Below are 19,868 nucleotides of genomic sequence, written 5' to 3'. Positions count from 1 at the left end.
TTTCCACTTCTTAACTTAATGCAATTCTTTTGCTAGTTGTCTCCCTGCCCCGTTGCTTTTCAAACATCTCCAGGCTCTGTCGGCCTTTGGATTTTTTTTTTTTTTTTTTTTTTTTTGCAATTGACATTCCTTCCGATGACCAGGAGGCATTTGTTCATTGTTACCATTAGGTTTTAAACGTGCAGAGATTGAGTAAAAGTCGCTGTCTTTCCCTTTTCTTAAAATTTCTTTTTGAAAGACAAGACGAATTAAAGATAATTTCCTCAACTATGATTTTGCTTTATTACTTCAAATAAAATAATTGAAATAAGCAAGTATTACCCCGTTTGGTATACAGAGCAATGCCCCTCCCTTACCGTTGATAAGGAAGAAATAAACATTTGCTGAGTTGAAATGAGCAATGTATTTAAGAGTAAAACAGGAAGTGAGCTGCCTCAAATCACTTTTGTGTTATTTTATTCAACAAATGCACTGCATGCTTCCTATTTGCCATGCTGGATGGTCGGCACTGGAGACACGGCAGTTTACAAAAACAGACACTGCACTTGCCTTCGTGAAGCTTATAATGTAGTGGAGGAGAAAGTTTTTTAACTTTTTTAAGCTCACCCAAATAAACAGAAACTATAAATCTGAGAACTGCTACATGGGACAGGGGCATGGAGCTGTGGACGCACATCACAGGGAACTTTGACCTAACTTGGAGCATCATCCACCAGGAAAGAACATCCGAGCTGAGATCTGGACAGAAAATAGGTGATTTCCCAGGCAGAGAAGGAGGGGATGCGATGAAATGTCCACCAGTCAGAGCAGACAGTATATGCAAAAACCCGGGGGAGTAGAGCATGGCATGTTTAGTACCTAAAGAAGGCCAGAGCCCAGGGTGGGAGCGTGGTGCAAGATGAGCTGAAAACCAGCTGGGCTACTGAGCCCAGAGTCTGGGCTGAGAATTTTCATCTTTATTTCAAGATTGGCCAATGTAATTTACCATGATGCCATTTATAAAAGATCACTCTGGCTGCAGAAGCCGTTGGTTGGAGGGGGCAAGCATGGATGGATGCAGTCAGGTTACTTCAGTGATCCAGAGAATAGAAGATGACTTGGAGTAGGAGGGGAGGGTGACTCATCCCGAATCATAAAGAAACTTTTGAAAGGTTTTTATCAACTTGGTTCAGGAAAGGACGCTATAAGTGTAGATGAAACTCCAACTCTGTTGGGCAACAAGCTTGCAGGGTCATCATTGGAAGTTATTATCAGAGTCCCACATGACCACAGTGAGACAGGAAAGCAGGCAGAGAATGATCAGGATCAGAGAGGCCTCTTCTTCTATCCCTACCCCACACGGCTTCTCCATCTGCAATCAAGAAGCAGCCGGTGAGACTTGGAGAGGCGGCACAATTATCACATGGCCATGCAGCTGGCTTTGAACATTCTCAGCATTTTTTCCTTCAAACATGCCACTCAGAGCAAGAAAAACGAACCCCTGACAGTAACTGCTCATTAACGATCACAGAGGACCTGGTGCCCAGCATGAAGGTTGGCTTAGAGATACTCTTCTCCCGGGATCAGACACGGTACAAGGTGGGTGCTCACAGTGAGTAGTGGTAGACAACCATGTGAGTCAAAGCAGAAAAATACACTGCTTTTCTTCTGTTTATTTGCAAGTCTATTTTATACTGATGACTTAGCACTCAAAAACCTAAGACTCAACAGAACCCCGAGAAGAGAAAATATTGTTTCCAGAAGAAAAATATACAAATATCCTTAAATAAATTAGACTCAGGTTGTTGTATTACAAGCTGCTAAGAATGTTTTATCAGGAATGGGTAAGGAACAATGCAAGGAGGTTACATACATTCTTTTAATTGTATTTATTTATTTATTTTCAAACAGAGTCTTCTCTGTCATGCAGGTTGGAGTGCAATGGTGTGATCTTGGCTCACTGCAACCTCCATCTCCCAGGTTCAGGAGATCCTCCTGCCTTAGCCTCCCAAGTAGCTAGTACTACAGGCATGCACCACCATGCCTGACACATATGCATTCTTTTTAATTTGCTATGGAACATTTACAGGAATTGACAGTTATTGGAATGCTGTAGTAGTCATTGCAATGCAGAAAAATTTATAGCAAATATAATTATCTTACCAAAAAGATTCAGAAGAATGAGCTGAATAATTATGATAATTAATAAAAATAGTTCAATAAAGTGACTGGATACAAGAGCAGCACTTTAAAGTGGTATTTATACACTAACAATAACAAATCAAAATGTTTAACTTGAAAAAAGTTCCCATGTTGAGATTAGCAAAATAATAATAAAAATATCTATGACTAAATCTCACAGGAAATGTTTTAGATACACATGAAAAAAAGCTATTAAGTATTACTTAATTATGTAAAAGATTAAATGGATGAATGGTCATACCACGTGCCTAAACAGGATAATTCAACATTATTTAAATTGCAGTTAATCCAAAAATAATTTATAAATTCATGTAAACCAACCAAAATGCCCACAGAATTCTGAGGTTTTGTTAACGTGATTTTCAACTCATTCTAAGATGATCTAGAATGAAAAATCCAAAAAAAAATAAGTTTTAAAAATGTTAAGGTACCTATCTGGTCTACCAAATATCAAAATACACCAAAGCTATAGTAATTAAAACAGCATGTAACCAGCATGGGAACATCCAAATAAGTCAACGCAGAGAAAGATCCAGAAACAAACTCTCACGTGTGAGACTGCAGAATTTGATGAAGGTGGTATCCCAGATTATTGGAGGGAAGAGCAGATAGGCCAATAATCTGCACTGATACAGCTGACTGTCCCTCTAGAGAAAAAGAAGTGAAGTTAGATGCTTACCTTCTATTATACATAAAGTGAATTCCAGGATTAATAATTTGAACTTTAAAAAAAGCTATAAAACTAACAGAGGGAACTAGAAAGTATTTTTGTCCTCTTGGAATGGATTCAGAAAAAACCTTCCTAGTTCCTAAGAAACAAAACCTATAAGCCATGAAGAAATAGAAGACACTTATTAACGTACAAAAGAGTAGACAAAAAGACATCCAGCTGGGCACAGTGGCTCACATCTGTAATCCCAGCACTTTGGGAGGCCAAGGCAGGTGGATCATCTGAGGTGAAGAGTTTGAGACCAGCCTGACCAATATGGTGAAACCTCATCTCTACTAAAAATACAAAAATTAGCCAGGTGTAGTGGCATGCTCCTGTAGTCCCAGCTACTTGGGAGGCTGAGACAGGAGAATTGCTTGAACTGGGGAGGCAGAGGTTGCAGTGAGCCAAGATCGTGCCACTGCACTCCAGCCTGAGCAACACAGTGAGACTCCATCTCAAAAAAGTAAATAAATAAAAAATTAAAAAAGACATCTGACACACTAAGAAAAAATAAATATCTGCAATTAGTATAACAGCCAAACGATTAATTTGCATCATCAAGAATTAAAAAGACAAACAACCACAAAGAAAAATAGGCAAAGGACATAATACAATGGCTATTTGACATATAAAAAAATTGTTAACCTCACTAGTAACTAGAAATATGAAAATTCGGGGGCGGAGCAAGATGGCCAAATAGGAAGAGCTCCAGTCTCCAACTCCCAGCGCGAGCGACACAGAAGACCGGTGATTTCTGCAACTTCAACTGAGGTACTGGGGTCATCTCACTAGGGAGTGCCGGACAATCGGTGCTGGTCAGCTGCTGCAGCCTGACCAGCGAGAGCTGAAGCAGGGCGAGGCATCGCCTCACTGGGAAGCGCAAGGGGGAAGGGAATCCCTTTTCCTAGCCAGGGGAACTGAGACACACAACACCTGGAAAATCCGGTAACTCCCACCCCAATACCGCGCTCTAAGCAAACCGGCACACCAGAAGAATATATCCCTCACCTGGCCGGGAGGGTCCCACGCCCACGGAGCCTCCCTCATTGTTAACACAGCAGTCTGCAGCGATCTAACCGCGAGGCAGCAGCGAGGCTGGGGGAGGGGCGCCCCCCATTGCTGAGGCTTAAGTAGGTAAACAAAGCCACTGGGAAGCTCCAACTGGGTGGAGCTCACAGCAGCTCAAGGAAACCTGCCTGTCTCTATAGACACCACCTCTGGGGGCAGAGCTCAGCTAAAAAAACAACAGGGGAAGCAACAGAGGCCTGAGCAGACGCGAAGGACTCTGACAGCTTTGAAGAGAGCAGTGGATCTCCCAACACGGAGGTTGAGATCTGAGAAAAGACAGACTGCCTGCTCAAGTGGGTCACTGACCCCTGAGTAGCCTCACTGGGAGACATCCCCCACTAGGGGCAGTCTGACACCCCACACCTCACAGGGTGGAGTACACCCCTGAGAGGAAGCTTCCAAAGTAAGAATCAGACAGGTACACTCGCTGTTCAGCAATATTCTATCTTCTGCAACCTCTGCTGCTGATACCCAGGCAAACAGGGTCTGGAGTGGACCTCAAGCAATCTCCAACAGACCTATAGCTGAGGGTCCTGACTGTCAGAAGGAAAACTATCAAACAGGAAGGACACCTATACCAAAACCCCATCAGTACATCACCATCATCAAAGACCAGAGACAGATAAAACCACAAAGATGGGGAAAAAGCAGGGCAGAAAAGCTGGAAATTCAAAAAATAAGAGCGCATCTCCCCCTGCAAAGGAGCGCAGCCCATCGCCAGCAACGGATCAAAGCTGGTCAGAGAATGACTTTGACGAGATGAGAGAAGAAGGCTTCAGTCCATCAAACTTCTCAGAGCTAAAGGAGGAATTACGTAACCAGCACAAAGAAACTCAAAATCTTGAAAAAAGAGTGGAAGAATTGACAGCTAGCCTAATTAATGCAGAGAAGGTCATAAACGAAATGACAGAGATGAAAACCATGACACGAGAAATACATGACAAATGCACAAGCTTCAGTAACCGACTAGATCAACTGGAAGAAAGAGTATCAGCGATTGAGGATCAAATGAATGAAATGAAGCGAGAAGAGAAACCAAAAGAAAAAAGAAGAAAAAGAAATGAACAAAGCCTACAAGAAGTATGGGATTATGTAAAAAGACCAAATCTACGTCTGATTGGGGATCCTGAAAGTGAGGGGGAAAATGGAACCAAGTTGGAAAACACTCTTCAGGATCTCATCCAGGAGAACTTCCCCAACCTAGTAGGGCAGGCCAACATTCAAATTCAGGAAATACAGAGAACGCCACAAAGATACTCCTCCAGAAGAGCAACTCCAAGACACATAATTGCCAGATTCACCAAAGTTGAAATGAAGGAAAAAATCTTAAGGGCAGCCAGAGAGAAAGGTCAGGTTACCCACAAAGGGAAGCCCATCAGACTAACAGCAGATCTCTCGGCAGAAACTCTACAAGCCAGAAGAGAGTGGGGGCCAATATTCAACGTTCTTAAAGAAAAGAATTTTCAACCCAGAATTTCATATCCAACCAAACTAAGTTTCATAAGTGAAGGAGAAATAAAATCCTTTACAGATAAGCAAATGCTTAGAGATTTTGTCACCACCAGGCTTGCCTTACAAGAGACCCTGAAGGAAGCCCTAAACATGGAAAGGAACAACCGGTACCAGCCATTGCAAAAACATGCCAAAATGTAAAGACCATCGAGGCTATGAAGAAACTGCATCAACTAACGAGCAAAATAACCAGTTATTATCATAATGGCAGGATCAAGTTTACACATAACAATATTAACCTTAAATGTAAATGGACTAAATGCTCCAATTAAAAGACACAGACTGGCAAACTGGATAAAGAGTCAAGACCCATCAATCTGCTGTATTCAGGAGACCCATCTCACATGCAGAGACATACATAGGCTCAAAATAAAGGGATGGAGAAAGATCTACCAAGCAAATGGAGAACAAAAAAAAGCAGGGGTTGCAATCCTAGTCTCTGATAAAACAGACTTTAAACCATCAAAGATCAAAAGAGACAAAGAAGGCCATTACATAATGGTAAAGGGATCCATCCAACAGGAAGAGCTAACTATCCTAAATATATATGCACCCAATACAGGAGCACCCAGATTCATAAAGCAAGTCCTTAGAGACTTACAAAGAGACTTAGACTCCCATACAATAATAATGGGAGACTTCAACACTCCACTGTCAACATTAGACAGTTCAACGAGACAGAAAGTTAACAAGGATATCCAGGAATTGAACTCATCTCTGCACCAAGCGGACCTAATAGACATCTATAGAACTCTCCACCCCAAATCAACAGAATATACATTCTTCTCAGCACCACATCGCACTTATTCCAAAATTGACCACATAATTGGAAGTAAAGCACTCCTCAGCAAATGTAAAAGAACAGAAATTATAACAAACTGTCTCTCAGACCACAGTGCAATCAAACTAGAACTCAGGACTAAGAAACTCAATCAAAACCGCTCAACTACATGGAAACTGAACAACCTGCTCCTGAATGACTACTGGGTACATAAAAAAATGAAGGCAGAAATAAAGATGTTCTTTGAAACCAATGAGAACAAAGATACAACATACCAGAATCTCTGGGACACATTTAAAGCAGTGTGTAGAGGGAAATTTATAGCGCTAAATGCCCACAAGAGAAAGCAGGAAAGATCTAAAATTGACACTCTAACATCACAATTAAAAGAACTAGAGAGGCAAGAGCAAACACATTCAAAAGCTAGCAGAAGGCAAGAAATAACTAAGATCAGAGCAGAACTGAAGGAGATGGAGACACAAAAAACCCTCCAAAAAATCAATGAATCCAGGAGTTGGTTTTTTGATAAGATCAACAAAATTGATCGACCGCTAGCAAGACTAATAAAGAACAAAAGAGAGAGGAATCAAATAGATGCAATAAAAAATGATAAAGGGGATATCACCAACGACCCCACAGAAATACAAACTACCATCAGAGAATACTATAAACACCTCTACGCAAATCAACTAGAAAATCTAGAAGAAATGGATAATTTCCTGGACACTTACACTCTCCCAAGACTAAACCAGGAAGAAGTTGAATCCCTGAATAGACCAATAGCAGGCTCTGAAATTGAGGCAACAATTAATAGCCTACCCACCAAAAAAAGTACAGGACCAGATGGATTCACAGCTGAATTCTACCAGAGGTACAAGGAGGAGCTGGTACCATTCCTTCTGAAACTATTCCAATCAATAGAAAAAGAGGGAATCCTCCCTAACTCATTTTATGAGGCCAACATCATCCTGATACCAAAGCCTGGCAGAGACACAACAAAAAAAGAGAATTTTAGACCAATATCCCTGATGAACATCGATGCAAAAATCCTCAATAAAATACTGGCAAACCGGATTCAGCAGCACATCAAAAAGCTTATCCACCATGATCAAGTGGGCTTCATCCCTGGGATGCAAGGCTGGTTCAACATTCACAAATCAATAAACATAATCCAGCATATAAACAGAACCAAAGTCAAGAACCACATGATTATCTCAATAGATGCAGAAAAGGCTTTTGACAAAATTCAACAGCCCTTCATGCTAAAAACGCTCAATAAATTCGGTATTGATGGAACGAACCTCAAAATAATAAGAGCTATTTATGACAAACCCACAGCTAATATCATACTGAATGGGCAAAAACTGGAAAAATTCCCTTTGAAAACTGGCACAAGACAGGGGTGCCTTCTCTCACCACTCCTATTCAACATAGTGTTGGAAGTTCTGGCTAGGGCAATCAGGTAAGAGAAAGAAATCAAGGGTATTCAGTTAGGAAAAGAAGAAGTCAAATTGTCCCTGTTTGCAGATGACATGATTGTATATTTAGAAAACCCCATCGTCTCAGCCCAGAATCTTCTTAAGCTGATAAGCAACTTCAGCAAAGTCTCAGGATACAAAATTAATGTGCAAAAATCACAAGCATTCTTATACACCAGTAACAGACGAGCAGAGAGCAAGTCAGGAATGAACTTCCATTCACAATTGCTTCAAAGAGAATAAAATACCTAGGAATCCAACTTACAAGGGATGTAAAGGACCTCTTCAAGGAGAACTACAAACCACTGCTCAGTGAAATCAAAGAGGACACAAACAAATGGAAGAACATACCATGCTCATGGATAGGAAGAATCAATATCGTGAAAATGGCCATACTGCCCAAGGTTATTTATGGATTCAATGCCATCCCCATCAAGCTACCAATGACTTTCTTCACAGAATTGGAAACAACTACTTTAAAGTTCATATGGAACCAAAAAAGAGCCTGCATTGCCAAGACAATCCTAAGTCAAAAGGACAAAGCTGGAGGCGTCACGCTACCTGACTTCAAACTATACTACAAGGCTACAGTAACCAAAACAGCATGGTACTGGTACCAAAACAGAGATATAGACCAATGGAACAGAACAGAGTCCTCAGAAATAATACCACACATCTACAGCCATCTGATCTTTGACAAACCTGAGAGAAACAAGAAATGGGGAAAGGAGTCCCTATTTAATAAATGGTGCTGGGAAAATTGGCTAGCCATAAGTAGAAAGCTGAAACTGGATCCTTTCCTTACTCCTTATACGAAGATTAATTCAAGATGGATTAGAGACTTAAATGTTAGACCTAATATCATAAAAACCCTAGAAGAAAATCTAGGTAGTACCATTCAGGACATAGGCATGGGCAAGGACTTCATGTCTAAAACACCAAAAGCAATGGCAGCAAAAGCCAAAATTGACAAATGGGATCTAATTAAACTAAAGAGCTTCTGCACAGCAAAAGAAACTACCATCAGAGTGAACAGGCAACCTACAGAATGGGAGAACATTTTTGCAATCTACTCATCTGACAAAGGGCCAATATCCAGAATCTACAAAGAACTCAAACAAATATACAAGAAAAAAACAAACTACCCCATCAAAAAGTGGGGAAAGGATACGAACAGACATTTCTCAAAAGAAGACATTCAGACAGCCAACAGACACATGAAAAAATGCTCATCATCACTTGCCATCAGAGAAATGCAAATCAAAACCACAATGAGATACCATCTCACACCAGCTAGAATGGCAATCATTAAAAAATCAGGAAACAACAGTTGTTGGAGAGGATGTGGAGAAATAGGAACACTTTTACACTGTTGGTGGGATTGTAAACTAGTTCAACCATTATGGAAAACAGTATGGCAATTCCTCAAGGATCTAGAACTAGATGTACCATATGACCCAACCATCCCACTACTGGGTATATACCCAAAGGATTATAAATTATTCTACTACAAAGACACATGCACACGTATGTTTATTGCAGCACTATTCACAATAGCAAAGACTTGGAATCAACCCAAATGTCCATCTGTGACAGACTGGATTAAGAAAATGTGGCACATATACACCATGGAATACTATGCAGCCATAAAAAAGGATGAGTTTGCGTCCTTTGTAGGGACATGGATGCAGCTGGAAACCATCATTCTTAGCAAACTATCACAAGAACAGAAAACCAAACACCGCATGTTCTCACTCATAGGTGGGAACTGAACAATGAGATCACTTGGACTCGGGAAGGGGAACATCACACACCGGGGCCTATCATGGGGAGGGGGGAGGGGGGAGGGATTGCATTGGGGAGTTAAGCATGATATAAATGATGAATTGATGGGTGCTGACAAGTTGATGGGTGCAGCACACCAACATCGCACAAATATACATATGTAACAAACCTGCACGTTATGCACATGTACCCTAGAACTTAAAGTATAATAAAAAATAAAAATTAAAAAAAAAAAAGAAATATGAAAATTCAAACAAGGTACATTTTGCCCCATGAGAATTGTCCAAAATAAAAAATAACAAAAAGACTACACATCGATGAGAATTTACAACAATGGATTCCAATCCTGTATTAACAACTTTTTTTTATTTTTTTTTTCTTTTTTTTTTTTTTTACTTTAAGTTCCAGGATACATGTACAGAACGTGCAGGTTTGTTACATAGGTAAACGTGTGCCATGTGGTTTGCTGCACCTATCAACCCATCACCTAGATTTTCAGCCCCGCATGCATTAGTTGTTTGTCCTAATGTTCCCCCATCCCCTTGGCCACCTCCCCTGACAGGCCCCGGTGTTTGTTGTTCCCCTCCCTGCGTCCATGTGTTCTCATTGTAGATGAACAGTTTCATTACTATGGGGAGATTTAAAAGTCTATCAATGCCTAGACTCCACCCTGAACCAATTCAATCAAATCTTCCAAAAATGGTACCTGGGCATCAGGGTCTTTTGTTTATTTGCTCCTTCATTTAACAGCCCTGGCTAATATCGCTCTGAGGTTGAAGGTCCAAGGTTGAAAACTATTGGTATGTTACTGGTAGAGTGTAAATTGATAGTTGCTTTCTGTAAGGAACTATGAAACTTTTTTTTACATAAACTAAGTTTGTTTTGTTTATTACTCTTCATTATTTCTCTTTAAATTGAAAATTTTTTAATGGAAGTCATCTCAAATTGTAGTGTGCACATATTATTTCTCTCTTTGTTTTAAACAGCTTTATTGATATGTAATTGATATAAAAATCTGCACATCTTTAATGTATACAATTTGATGAGTTTAGATATATGCATATACATCCAACACCTGTGAAATCATTACTACAGTGAAAGTAATAAATGTATCCATCAGCTGAAAACATGTCCTTTGTCTCTGCCTTTCTTGTGTTAAGAACACTTCATATAAGATTTACTTCTTAAATGTTTTAAGTGCACAATATATACTGTTAACTATAGGTACTATGTTGTACAGCAGATATCTAGAACTTATTCATCTTTCATAAATGAAATTTTATACCCAGTGAACAATTACATGAAACTGCCTTAGCTATCACAGTTCATTCCAATCAAAAATCTTATAACTATCTTGGCATGTACATAGAACTCCCTATTAGTGCTATCAAAAATGTAAATGTGCATTCTCTTTGACCCAAGGAATTCCATTTCAAAGAATCCATCCTATGGAAATAATGTATATATCCAAAGAATATGTAAAAATATTAGCTGCAGTATTGTTTGTAGTAACAAAAACTGATTTGAGTGACAACTTAAATGTTATCAATAAGGCAATTGTTCAATAACTTAATGATATATACCTTTAATGAAATACTATGTAGTAATTAAAAGGAATGAGGCAGATATAAAAGATCACCAAGACAGAATATTAAATACAAAAAGCAAAATGTAGAATAAGAAATAGTAGGATTTCATTCATGTATATAAATATGTATATAAACAGAGAAACATCTAGAAGGGAGCTTTCACTTTGCATGGTTTGAAGTTTCACATTAAGCATATATGAGTGTGTTATCTGTATAATATTTAAAGATTTTAAACACAGAAGGGAGTAAGGGAAACAGGGAAAGAATACCACGTTCTTCTGCTATGCCCTGTGTCACAGAAACATCAGCAGCCACACCAGACAGCCACACCCACCCAGGGAGCAAGAGCTGGGAAAAACCACAGCCCTCCAACAGAAATCTCAAAGGCCAATGGACCAAAAAGGGACATGGAATTCAGTAATTTTCCTGCTACTATGCAATTTTAAATAATGATGACAATAGATCCATATAAAGATGTAAAATGAAAAATCATTTATACCAAATCTTATGCCTCTTATTCACTCCTTAACTCATATATTTAGAAATTCTTCAGCATGCAGACGCTGTGACAGGCCATGAGTGTGTGTTTTTGAAGCAGAAAGCAAAGCAGCCTAGCACATTATAGAAACTGGGAACTAGCCAGTACTACTACTCTTCTCCAATCCACTTAGCTTTCTCAAATGCATTTTAGGGGAAAAGCGTATTTTAAGGAACAAAAGTAAGTGTTGCTGCAAATACACGGGGCAAGAAATTCCCTGAAAAGTTCTACTACATAAAACTGCCTTAGATATCACAGTTCATTCCAATCAAAAATCTTATAAATAACTAGATGGGTATGTGTATCATATCATTATGCTCTAGCTGTGCTGGCTCTTTGCAAACGTTCAGGAATAAACACATTAGTGAATGAATGAATGAATGAATGAGTTAAAGCTTAAGGGAACTCCCCTAAGATTTTTAATATTGTCATTTTTCAGTCGGTAAGTTGATGTGGTAGCATAGAGCTAGCTAGTGGTCATATAAACTGTTAGGAGTCAGTAGCATTGTATTATCATACTGATCTAATTGTCTTTACTCTGCTTTTTCTCCACACGTATTTATTTGTGACTGCCAAGAGACAAGGAAAGTTTAAAGCTCAAAAATGTAAATACAGATTTCCCTTTAGGGAAGACGGAGAGGAGTCTCCATTTCTTCCACAATCTCCTTCATAACAAAAATAAAAGATGACAAATTCTTTTGTGAGCAATATAAGCACACAAGTAATACACATTACCAGTAATCCAAATACTTTAAATGGATTCACTTCTTATACTACAATATTTATGAAAGAATAAATGCAGATTCTGAGTAGACTTTTTTTAGCTGACGGAATTTAAATATGTTATGATTTCAAACAGGCAATTTAAAAAAAATAGTCACAAAAGTTGTCCTATTCATTCGTCACTGACTTTTTTAAGAAAGTCAACCCACATCAATGTAGCAACACATGTACTAACTTAAAGAATGTTCCTCAGGAACATGGTACTCATTTGCCTTTCTAACTACTGGAGTTGATTTGAGTGGATGAACAGTGACCATTGTTTTCCATTTTCGAAATACTCTTTTTAACAAGAATAGCTCTGCATCATCACATTCTTTTCCATTTTTTTTAAGTAAAAACTTAGCAAAAGAGCACAGTCTAATATGGCCTTCCAAACGTGAATACTGAGTTCCTTTATGGGAAGGGCTCCCTGTTGACTCTTACTCGAATGAAGAAATCCAAACAAGAGAAAAGACAGGAAGGTACAACAGCAAGTTCTGCAGGCCTCCTGGGTCCTGAATTTCTTGACAGTGGAACAGAACAACCAGGCAATGGGCAATAAAGATAGAAGCCTGGACTCCGTCCCAGCCTGCAGCTGCCTTCTGTGTGGCCTGGAGCAAAGAATTTCTCAGCTTTTCCACCAATGAAACAAGGATCAAACTACCTGCCACTCCATACCCAAAACTCAAGTAATGGGAAAGGAATTTAATTAACTGTAATTGATTGCAAAGCACATCAAATTCCTACAACAAAAACTCATACAACTTCCAATTACCACTCCAAAGAATCTTTAACCAATTAAAGTGTGTGTGTGTGTGTGTGTGTTTAATCAGTTTATGTAAGATCATTAAGGAACTGAGCCTCACAAATGCAGTCTTTAACAAAGGTTTTCAAGTCTGAGAAATGTCCTTGCCAAGAATCCACCTCCAGAGAAGAAACCCAAAACCTGCCAGGGAGAGAGCTCTGGGGTGTCCCTTCTGAAGCTGGCAGCCCAGTGGCATTTCTGATGTGAATGTCTTTGAAATGTCACTCTGGAATACAGTATTGACCGCTGCTAAACTGGGATCCACCAGGCCTCTTCACTTTTCATGGCCTGAAAATTCTCAATTTGTGGTTTCAGAGCAGAAGCATGGCAAGCAATCTGGCTCATGTGAAAGGTGAAATCAATGCCAGTGTTTGATGAATTTGATGATATAGAACGAACAAATTAGGTTACCCCTCACCAATCCGCTGTGGGTCAGGGGAGAGGATGAATGTGTGGTAATGCCCATCCTTTCTACCAATGTAACCCCATTGTCACTGTCTTCTCGTCCCTTCCCATCAGATTCACTTGGCATATCACCTGCTGCTGGATTCATCTTTCCAAATCAATGCTTTCATCATCCTTTTGCCCACTCTCCCACCTGGACTCTAATCAAAATCCCAGGTGCAGAAGCTGGCTTCCCACAGGGAGGAGGTACACATGGAGAAATGGCCCTGGGAATGAGCCCTAGAGGCATCCATCATTGCAGCAAGTACTCAGGAATAAGACCGGCTGAATGAAGCACTTCAAAGTATGGGCAGATATCCAACTCTGCTTGCCAATATAACCCTTGGTGAACCTAGAGCTGGTGCCTGGATAATATGGGCATCTTACCCTCTAGTGACAGCTCTAGGAAATATCTTCAAGGGAAAGAAAGCATAGTTCTAGGCCCAGCCTCTGATATGCCTCTAAACTACCAAAAGCTGACTAACCAACCACGTTCTCAGCATTATTCTAGTCTTCTCAATGTTTTCTTGGATTTACTGATCCTATAGTGTTAAATACCACACCCACGCCACCTTTAATCCACATTGAAATGGATTTCAACATGTTTTTGACCTTGGGTCCAGAAATTCTTTTTCATTATAACATGTATAAAATGCAAATCTACTTATAATTATGACCTTTCAATATTTTACCCCACTCTACTGAAGAATACCCATTTGCATGAATTTATAACATATAGTACTTGTAACTAATATTAATTTCCACATTTCCAAACAAAGAAAATATCCCACATCCCGTCTCCTATTTCACAAAGGGGCTCTCCACATACCTTATTTTGAAATGAGCACGATTTCACTGAAGTTTTAGAGAGACTCATAGATTTAGTATGGAGCACAGAGACATTAACAAACCATCTCCTTTAATCGCTCGAGTTGATCAAAATCAAGACATTTTCCTTGCGAGATTTTAAAACAATTTTGGCCAGGGAAGAAAATAATATCCATATAAAGTCAGCAAATACAGCAATCAACTAGTATGTCTACAAGAAAGACGGCAGTAACAGGAAGAGACAGGGATGCAAGAAAAGTGGGAAAGAAGTCAGCAGCAGAAGGCAGGACAGGCTCAGAGGCAGAAAGAACTGCTTTCAGGGGGCTGAGAGTGAAAACAGCAAAGCCCTGCCACTAAGGAACCTCGTCCTCTCCCCTTCGCACCATCAGGGCAGAGGTGGGGAGGTGAGTTTGTGCCCATTAGCAAGATGCCGTGCAAGATACAGCAATAAATTTGATGTGGTCTCTCTACTCAAGAAGTAGGTATTAAGGCAGACAACCTGAACCATTAGGATAGCAGAAGACAGAACATAAGTGCTTATCAGTAAGGTAGCTGAAAAGGGGGTTCATTGCTTCCTTTAGAATTAGGGTACAGCATCATCAGCTACGGGGGAGAAAAGCTGGAAGGTTGGTGAGTAAAAATATGATACATTCATTAATTTACAAATTAAATTGTGTTCAAAAATTCCAGATGAAAAGAATATATACATATATAAAACTTGCAGGTTGAAATTAACAAATGTCAAACCAAATAATGAAATACAAACTCTATTTATGTGCCAAGATATGAGCTCATAGCTCTGGACGAAGAATAAGCTATAGTTCATTGACCTCTTTGGGTATTAATGAGCTCATTAAATCTTTTTTTTTTTCCAACAATCACAGACATTACTCTACTTGGAAAATGGTAAACAGAAACTCAGGTCAACATGAACATTTCTCTGCTAGCTTAAATCTACATTTAAGCCATAATTTCATAAATTAAAATGTCAGGTGTATTTATTTTGAGATTACCTAGAGATATTCAATTTTGCATTTCATAGACTTTTAATATCGTTTTGTGTCTCCATATAAAATATTTATCTGTGTCAAAAACCTTGAAATCATTTATAGATATGCTTTTCCTTTTATTGGCTATGTGAAGAATATTTACCTGTGGGAACTATAAGAATTCCAGGCAATTTACTGTCTGGCCAAGAATATCACATTTGCACATGATTTATTGATGAATAACTTGTGCAAATTTAAGTAGCACTTCATCAATAAATGTTTTATAGTGCATCTCTTTTTGGCCTAATGCTACATGGACTTATCCTAAATAGTTGAAAAACTCAAGACAGTTATCCAGTAATTAGGCTATTATGAGAAACTCTCTTTGCCATGTTCACTGGGAGGATATTATTGAGGCTGTTCACTCTCTCACTCCGTGCCTGCCCCATTAAATCCTAAGGGAGAAAATTCTTTCTGCTCTTAGCACCAGGATCAGTTATACTCATTGGCAACTGGTTTGTTTTTATTTTAAGATGCTGAGAGACTTTCCCTCCCTGTACTAACTCACTCTATTTCCCTCCTTTTATTGGTTGCTAGAGAACTGAAAGTTGAAGGCCACCTGCACAAGTCAGTTAAGCCTCCATGCCACACATTTTCTACAGTAATAATAAGCAATAGAAATGATTATCATTGCCAACAATTACTAAGTACTTTGTGCTAAGCACTTTACATGTGTTATATTTCATTTAACATTCTTAGTAATCCTAATATAAGATAACTTTTATTTTTCCATCTTCACCAATGAGGAAACTGAAGCTTAGAGGGGTTAGTCAACTCACCCAAGGCCACTGAGTAAGCGGCAGAATTTAAACTCAACTGGTCTTTCCAATGTCAAAGATCATGCTTCTAATTACTCTGGTATTCTGCTTCCTGATCCATCTTTTGTTTCTGCCATTTTGACTCTTGTTTCCTTTTGCTAATGAAATAAAGATAATGGACCAGGACTCTTGGGAAAAACTCAAGACTCTCTTAATTCATCTTCTGAAACGCTATGTCTTGGATGGGCGTAGAGGCTCATGCCTGTAATCCCAGCACTTTGGGAGGCCAAGGCGGGAAGATTGCTTGAGGCCAGGAGTTCAAGAGCAGCCTGGGAAAAAGAAAATGAAAGAGGAGAGGAGAGGGGAAGGGAGGGGAGGGGAGGGGAGGGGAAGACAGGGGAGGGGAGAGGAAGACAGGGAAAGGGAGGAGGGGAGGAAGAAGGAAAGGAAAGGGAAAGGGAAAGGGAAGGAAGGGAAGGGAAGGGAAGGGAAGGGAAGGGAAGGGAAGGGAAGGGAAGGGAAGGGAAAAGTCAGGAAGTCTAAGCCCCAATGGCCCTGTCTAGAGCTGCCCACCACAGAGAGAGTTGTGTTGGCAAAGTTCTCCACTGCCAGTTCTTTTTTTTCCCCCTAGATGACATGCTTTTTGAGAGTCTAGGTGAGGCACTCACAGGAGGCCCTGCGGTTCAGTAAAGATGCAGAGGCACTGTTGCAAGCGTGTCCTAAATGTCCCAAAGCTGGACATGGTTGCCATGCGTGCCAGGCTGGACCGCTGTATTGAACTATGTGGTTTGTGCACAAATACTCCTGCCAAAGGGGAGTGCAGGAGCATGTGGCCTGAATCTAGCTTGTGCTCCATGCTGGTGTTTCCAAATTCCCGACAGGTTAATCTTCAAGATTCAGGAATATGCAATCAAAATTCCTAGAAATTTTCATGAGTTCCCAAAATTATATTATTCTGTATTTTTCCTAACATTTCATTACATATCTTTCAATAATAATGAATGCCTATAATAATACTGAATCATTTCTATCATAATAAACATTGAATCATTTTTTGTGGTAGAGTTATGCTAAAAGTTTCAGAGGTTTTCTGTAAAAAAAACATGTAATAAATGCATGATTTATTATTATGAGCCATAATATATGACATAATTATATACTGCAACATGTAAAAACAATGTGCACCTGATATAGAAATTTCATAATACAAAACACTAAATGAGGGAAATATTAACCCAAAATAAATGCCAATAAAAAACATTTTAAAAATTGACAGATGCCATAAAAATACTTACTATTTATAAAGTATCATGCTTAAAATGAAATTTTTAAACTCACAAAATATTAACTGTTCTGTCCAATAGTCTAGAGGTTTGTTTCATGACAATTAGTCCAGACTAAAAAAAATAATTTTCATTTTGCATTGATGTTGGTCAAATCATTAGGAGCCTGCCAAAAGGATCTCCAAGTTGAGCATTAGGGCTTGTTTCGTATAAGGTCATGTCCTTTTTGAAATATGAAAATATTATTTATTTATTTATTTATTTATTTATTTATTTGAGATGGAGTTTTACTCTTATTGCCCAGGCTGGAGTACAATGGCATGAACTCGGCTCACTGCAACCTGCCTCCTGGGTTCAAGCGATTCTCCTGCCTTAGCATCCCCAGTAGCTGGGATTACAGGTGTGCGCCATCACATCCGGCTAATTTTTTTTGTATTTTTAGTCAAGACAGGGTTTCACCATGTTGGCCAGGCTGGTCTCGAACTCCTGACCTCAGATGATCCACTCTCCTCGGCCTCCCAAGCTGGGATTACAGGTGTGAGCCACTGCACCCGGCCAAAATATTATTTATTTTTAATTGACAAAAAATAATTGTATATTTTTGTGGGGTACAATGTGATGTTTTGATAAATGTTTATATTGTGCAATGATTAAATCAAGCAAAGCCATTGGCAAATGCCCTTGGTTGATTTGACCAAAGACATGGAAAAGCAGAAAGAAAACATGAGTTGAGTCAAATGCTTTTTCACAAATACTTCTGGATGTCGGCTTTACACAAGGCCTAGATATCATCAATACTTTGCTATCTGACGTCAGAAATGAATATTAATCTGGGTTTTGGTGAGCCATTCCCCTTGCCCTCCTGCAAATTCAAATACTTAAATATATGATGTGGGCCAATTATTACGTAAAATGTTCTCATAAATGCTATCTGACTTGAGAGAAATGAAAATGGACCAATCCACACTATAAGCACCCACAATGTCTCAGAAACCATGCTATGTTTCAAGTGTGTTTTACTAAACACTTTATAATAGTCCTGTAGTACAGGTATATTAATTTTATTTCATGGGTTGAGAAAATTAGGACTCAAAACTGTAACGTTTCAACAGCTACGTTGCTAGTAAGTGAAACAGCCTGGAGTTTAACCAAAGTTCAGCTTTAAAAATCCATGTTATTTCTTCCACACCATACTACAAATCATCAAATGGCAGCAAGTCACAGTGTCAGTTGTTTACCATGCCCACTCCCCAGCCAGGAGAGAGGTTTGGTACCAAGTAGCCTGGTTGCTCCATGAGGATGAATCTTGCATCCTCAGGGTAATAAGACCTTGCCCTGCACACCCTTAGATAAAACAACAGGAATGCTTACTACTCTTATTTGAAAGAAACTTAAAGTAAACTTGGAAGCAGCATATACATCTTTGGGAAAGTATTTTAAATGAACGTTGCAAACATACTACCATAGACTTTTCTTACCTTTAAATATTTCACCAGCTTCTGAATTTGCCAATATTCTGATGGCAAATCTGCACTTGCTTCCTGACGATGGTCAGGTGGCTCTTCATCTTCCTCACTTTCTGAGGAGCTATCACTAATAATTTCCTCTATCTTTTCAGCACTCTTTCTAAGAACAATAACAACATACATACACATGTAAGCTACAGTGTGGAGATGGTTATAATCACATTTAGGCAACATGGGCACAAGCAATGGATCAGATACCAACACCTTCTGAGTTCTAGTAAATCTCTATTTTATTTTTTATTTTTATTTTTATTTTTTTTTTGAGACGGAGTCTCGCTCTGTCGCCCGGGCTGGAGTGCAGTGGCTGGATCTCAGCTCACTGCAAGCTCCGCCTCCCAGGTTTACGCCATGCCATTCTCCTGCCACAGCCTCCCAAGTAGCTGGTTCTACAGGCGCCCGCCACCTCGCCCGGCTAGTTTTTTGTATTTTTTAGTAGAGACGGGGTTTCACCGTGTTAGCCAGGATGGTCTCGATCTCCTGACCTCGTGATCCACCCGTCTCGGCCTCCCAAAGTGCTGGGATACCAGGCTTGAGCCACCGCGCCCGGCCGTAAATCTCTATTAAGATCTACATGAGGCCAGGTTCAGTGGCTCATGCCTATAATCCCAGTGCTTTGGGAGGCTGAGGTGGGAGGATTACTTGAGGCCAAGAGTTCAACACCAGCCTGGACAACATAGCAAGGCTCTGTCTCTACCAAAAAAAAAACAAAAAATCTTAATTAGCCAGACATGGTGGTGCGTGCCTGTAATCCCAGCTACTCAGGAGGCTT

General features: G+C 39.5%; 1 protein-coding gene across 3 annotated transcripts in view; it reads right to left on the bottom strand.

The window, feature by feature from the left end:
- ARMC4 (armadillo repeat containing 4) overlaps positions 1–19,868 on the bottom strand; it is a 204,268-nt gene that overhangs the window by 148,820 nt on the left and 35,580 nt on the right. For all 3 annotated transcript variants that reach the window (XM_010381410.2, XM_010381409.2, XM_030940847.1), the window contains one exon: positions 19,052–19,199. In XM_010381410.2, coding sequence (XP_010379712.1) covers positions 19,052–19,199 — 148 coding nt within the window. The remainder of the gene's footprint in view (positions 1–19,051; positions 19,200–19,868) is intronic.

The sequence above is a fragment of the Rhinopithecus roxellana genome, chromosome 11 (assembly GCF_007565055.1).
Source record: "Rhinopithecus roxellana isolate Shanxi Qingling chromosome 11, ASM756505v1, whole genome shotgun sequence".
Taxonomy (NCBI): Eukaryota; Metazoa; Chordata; class Mammalia; order Primates; family Cercopithecidae; genus Rhinopithecus; species Rhinopithecus roxellana.
Note: the sequence above shows the minus strand (reverse complement) of the source record. Positions and strands in the feature narration are given on the sequence as shown.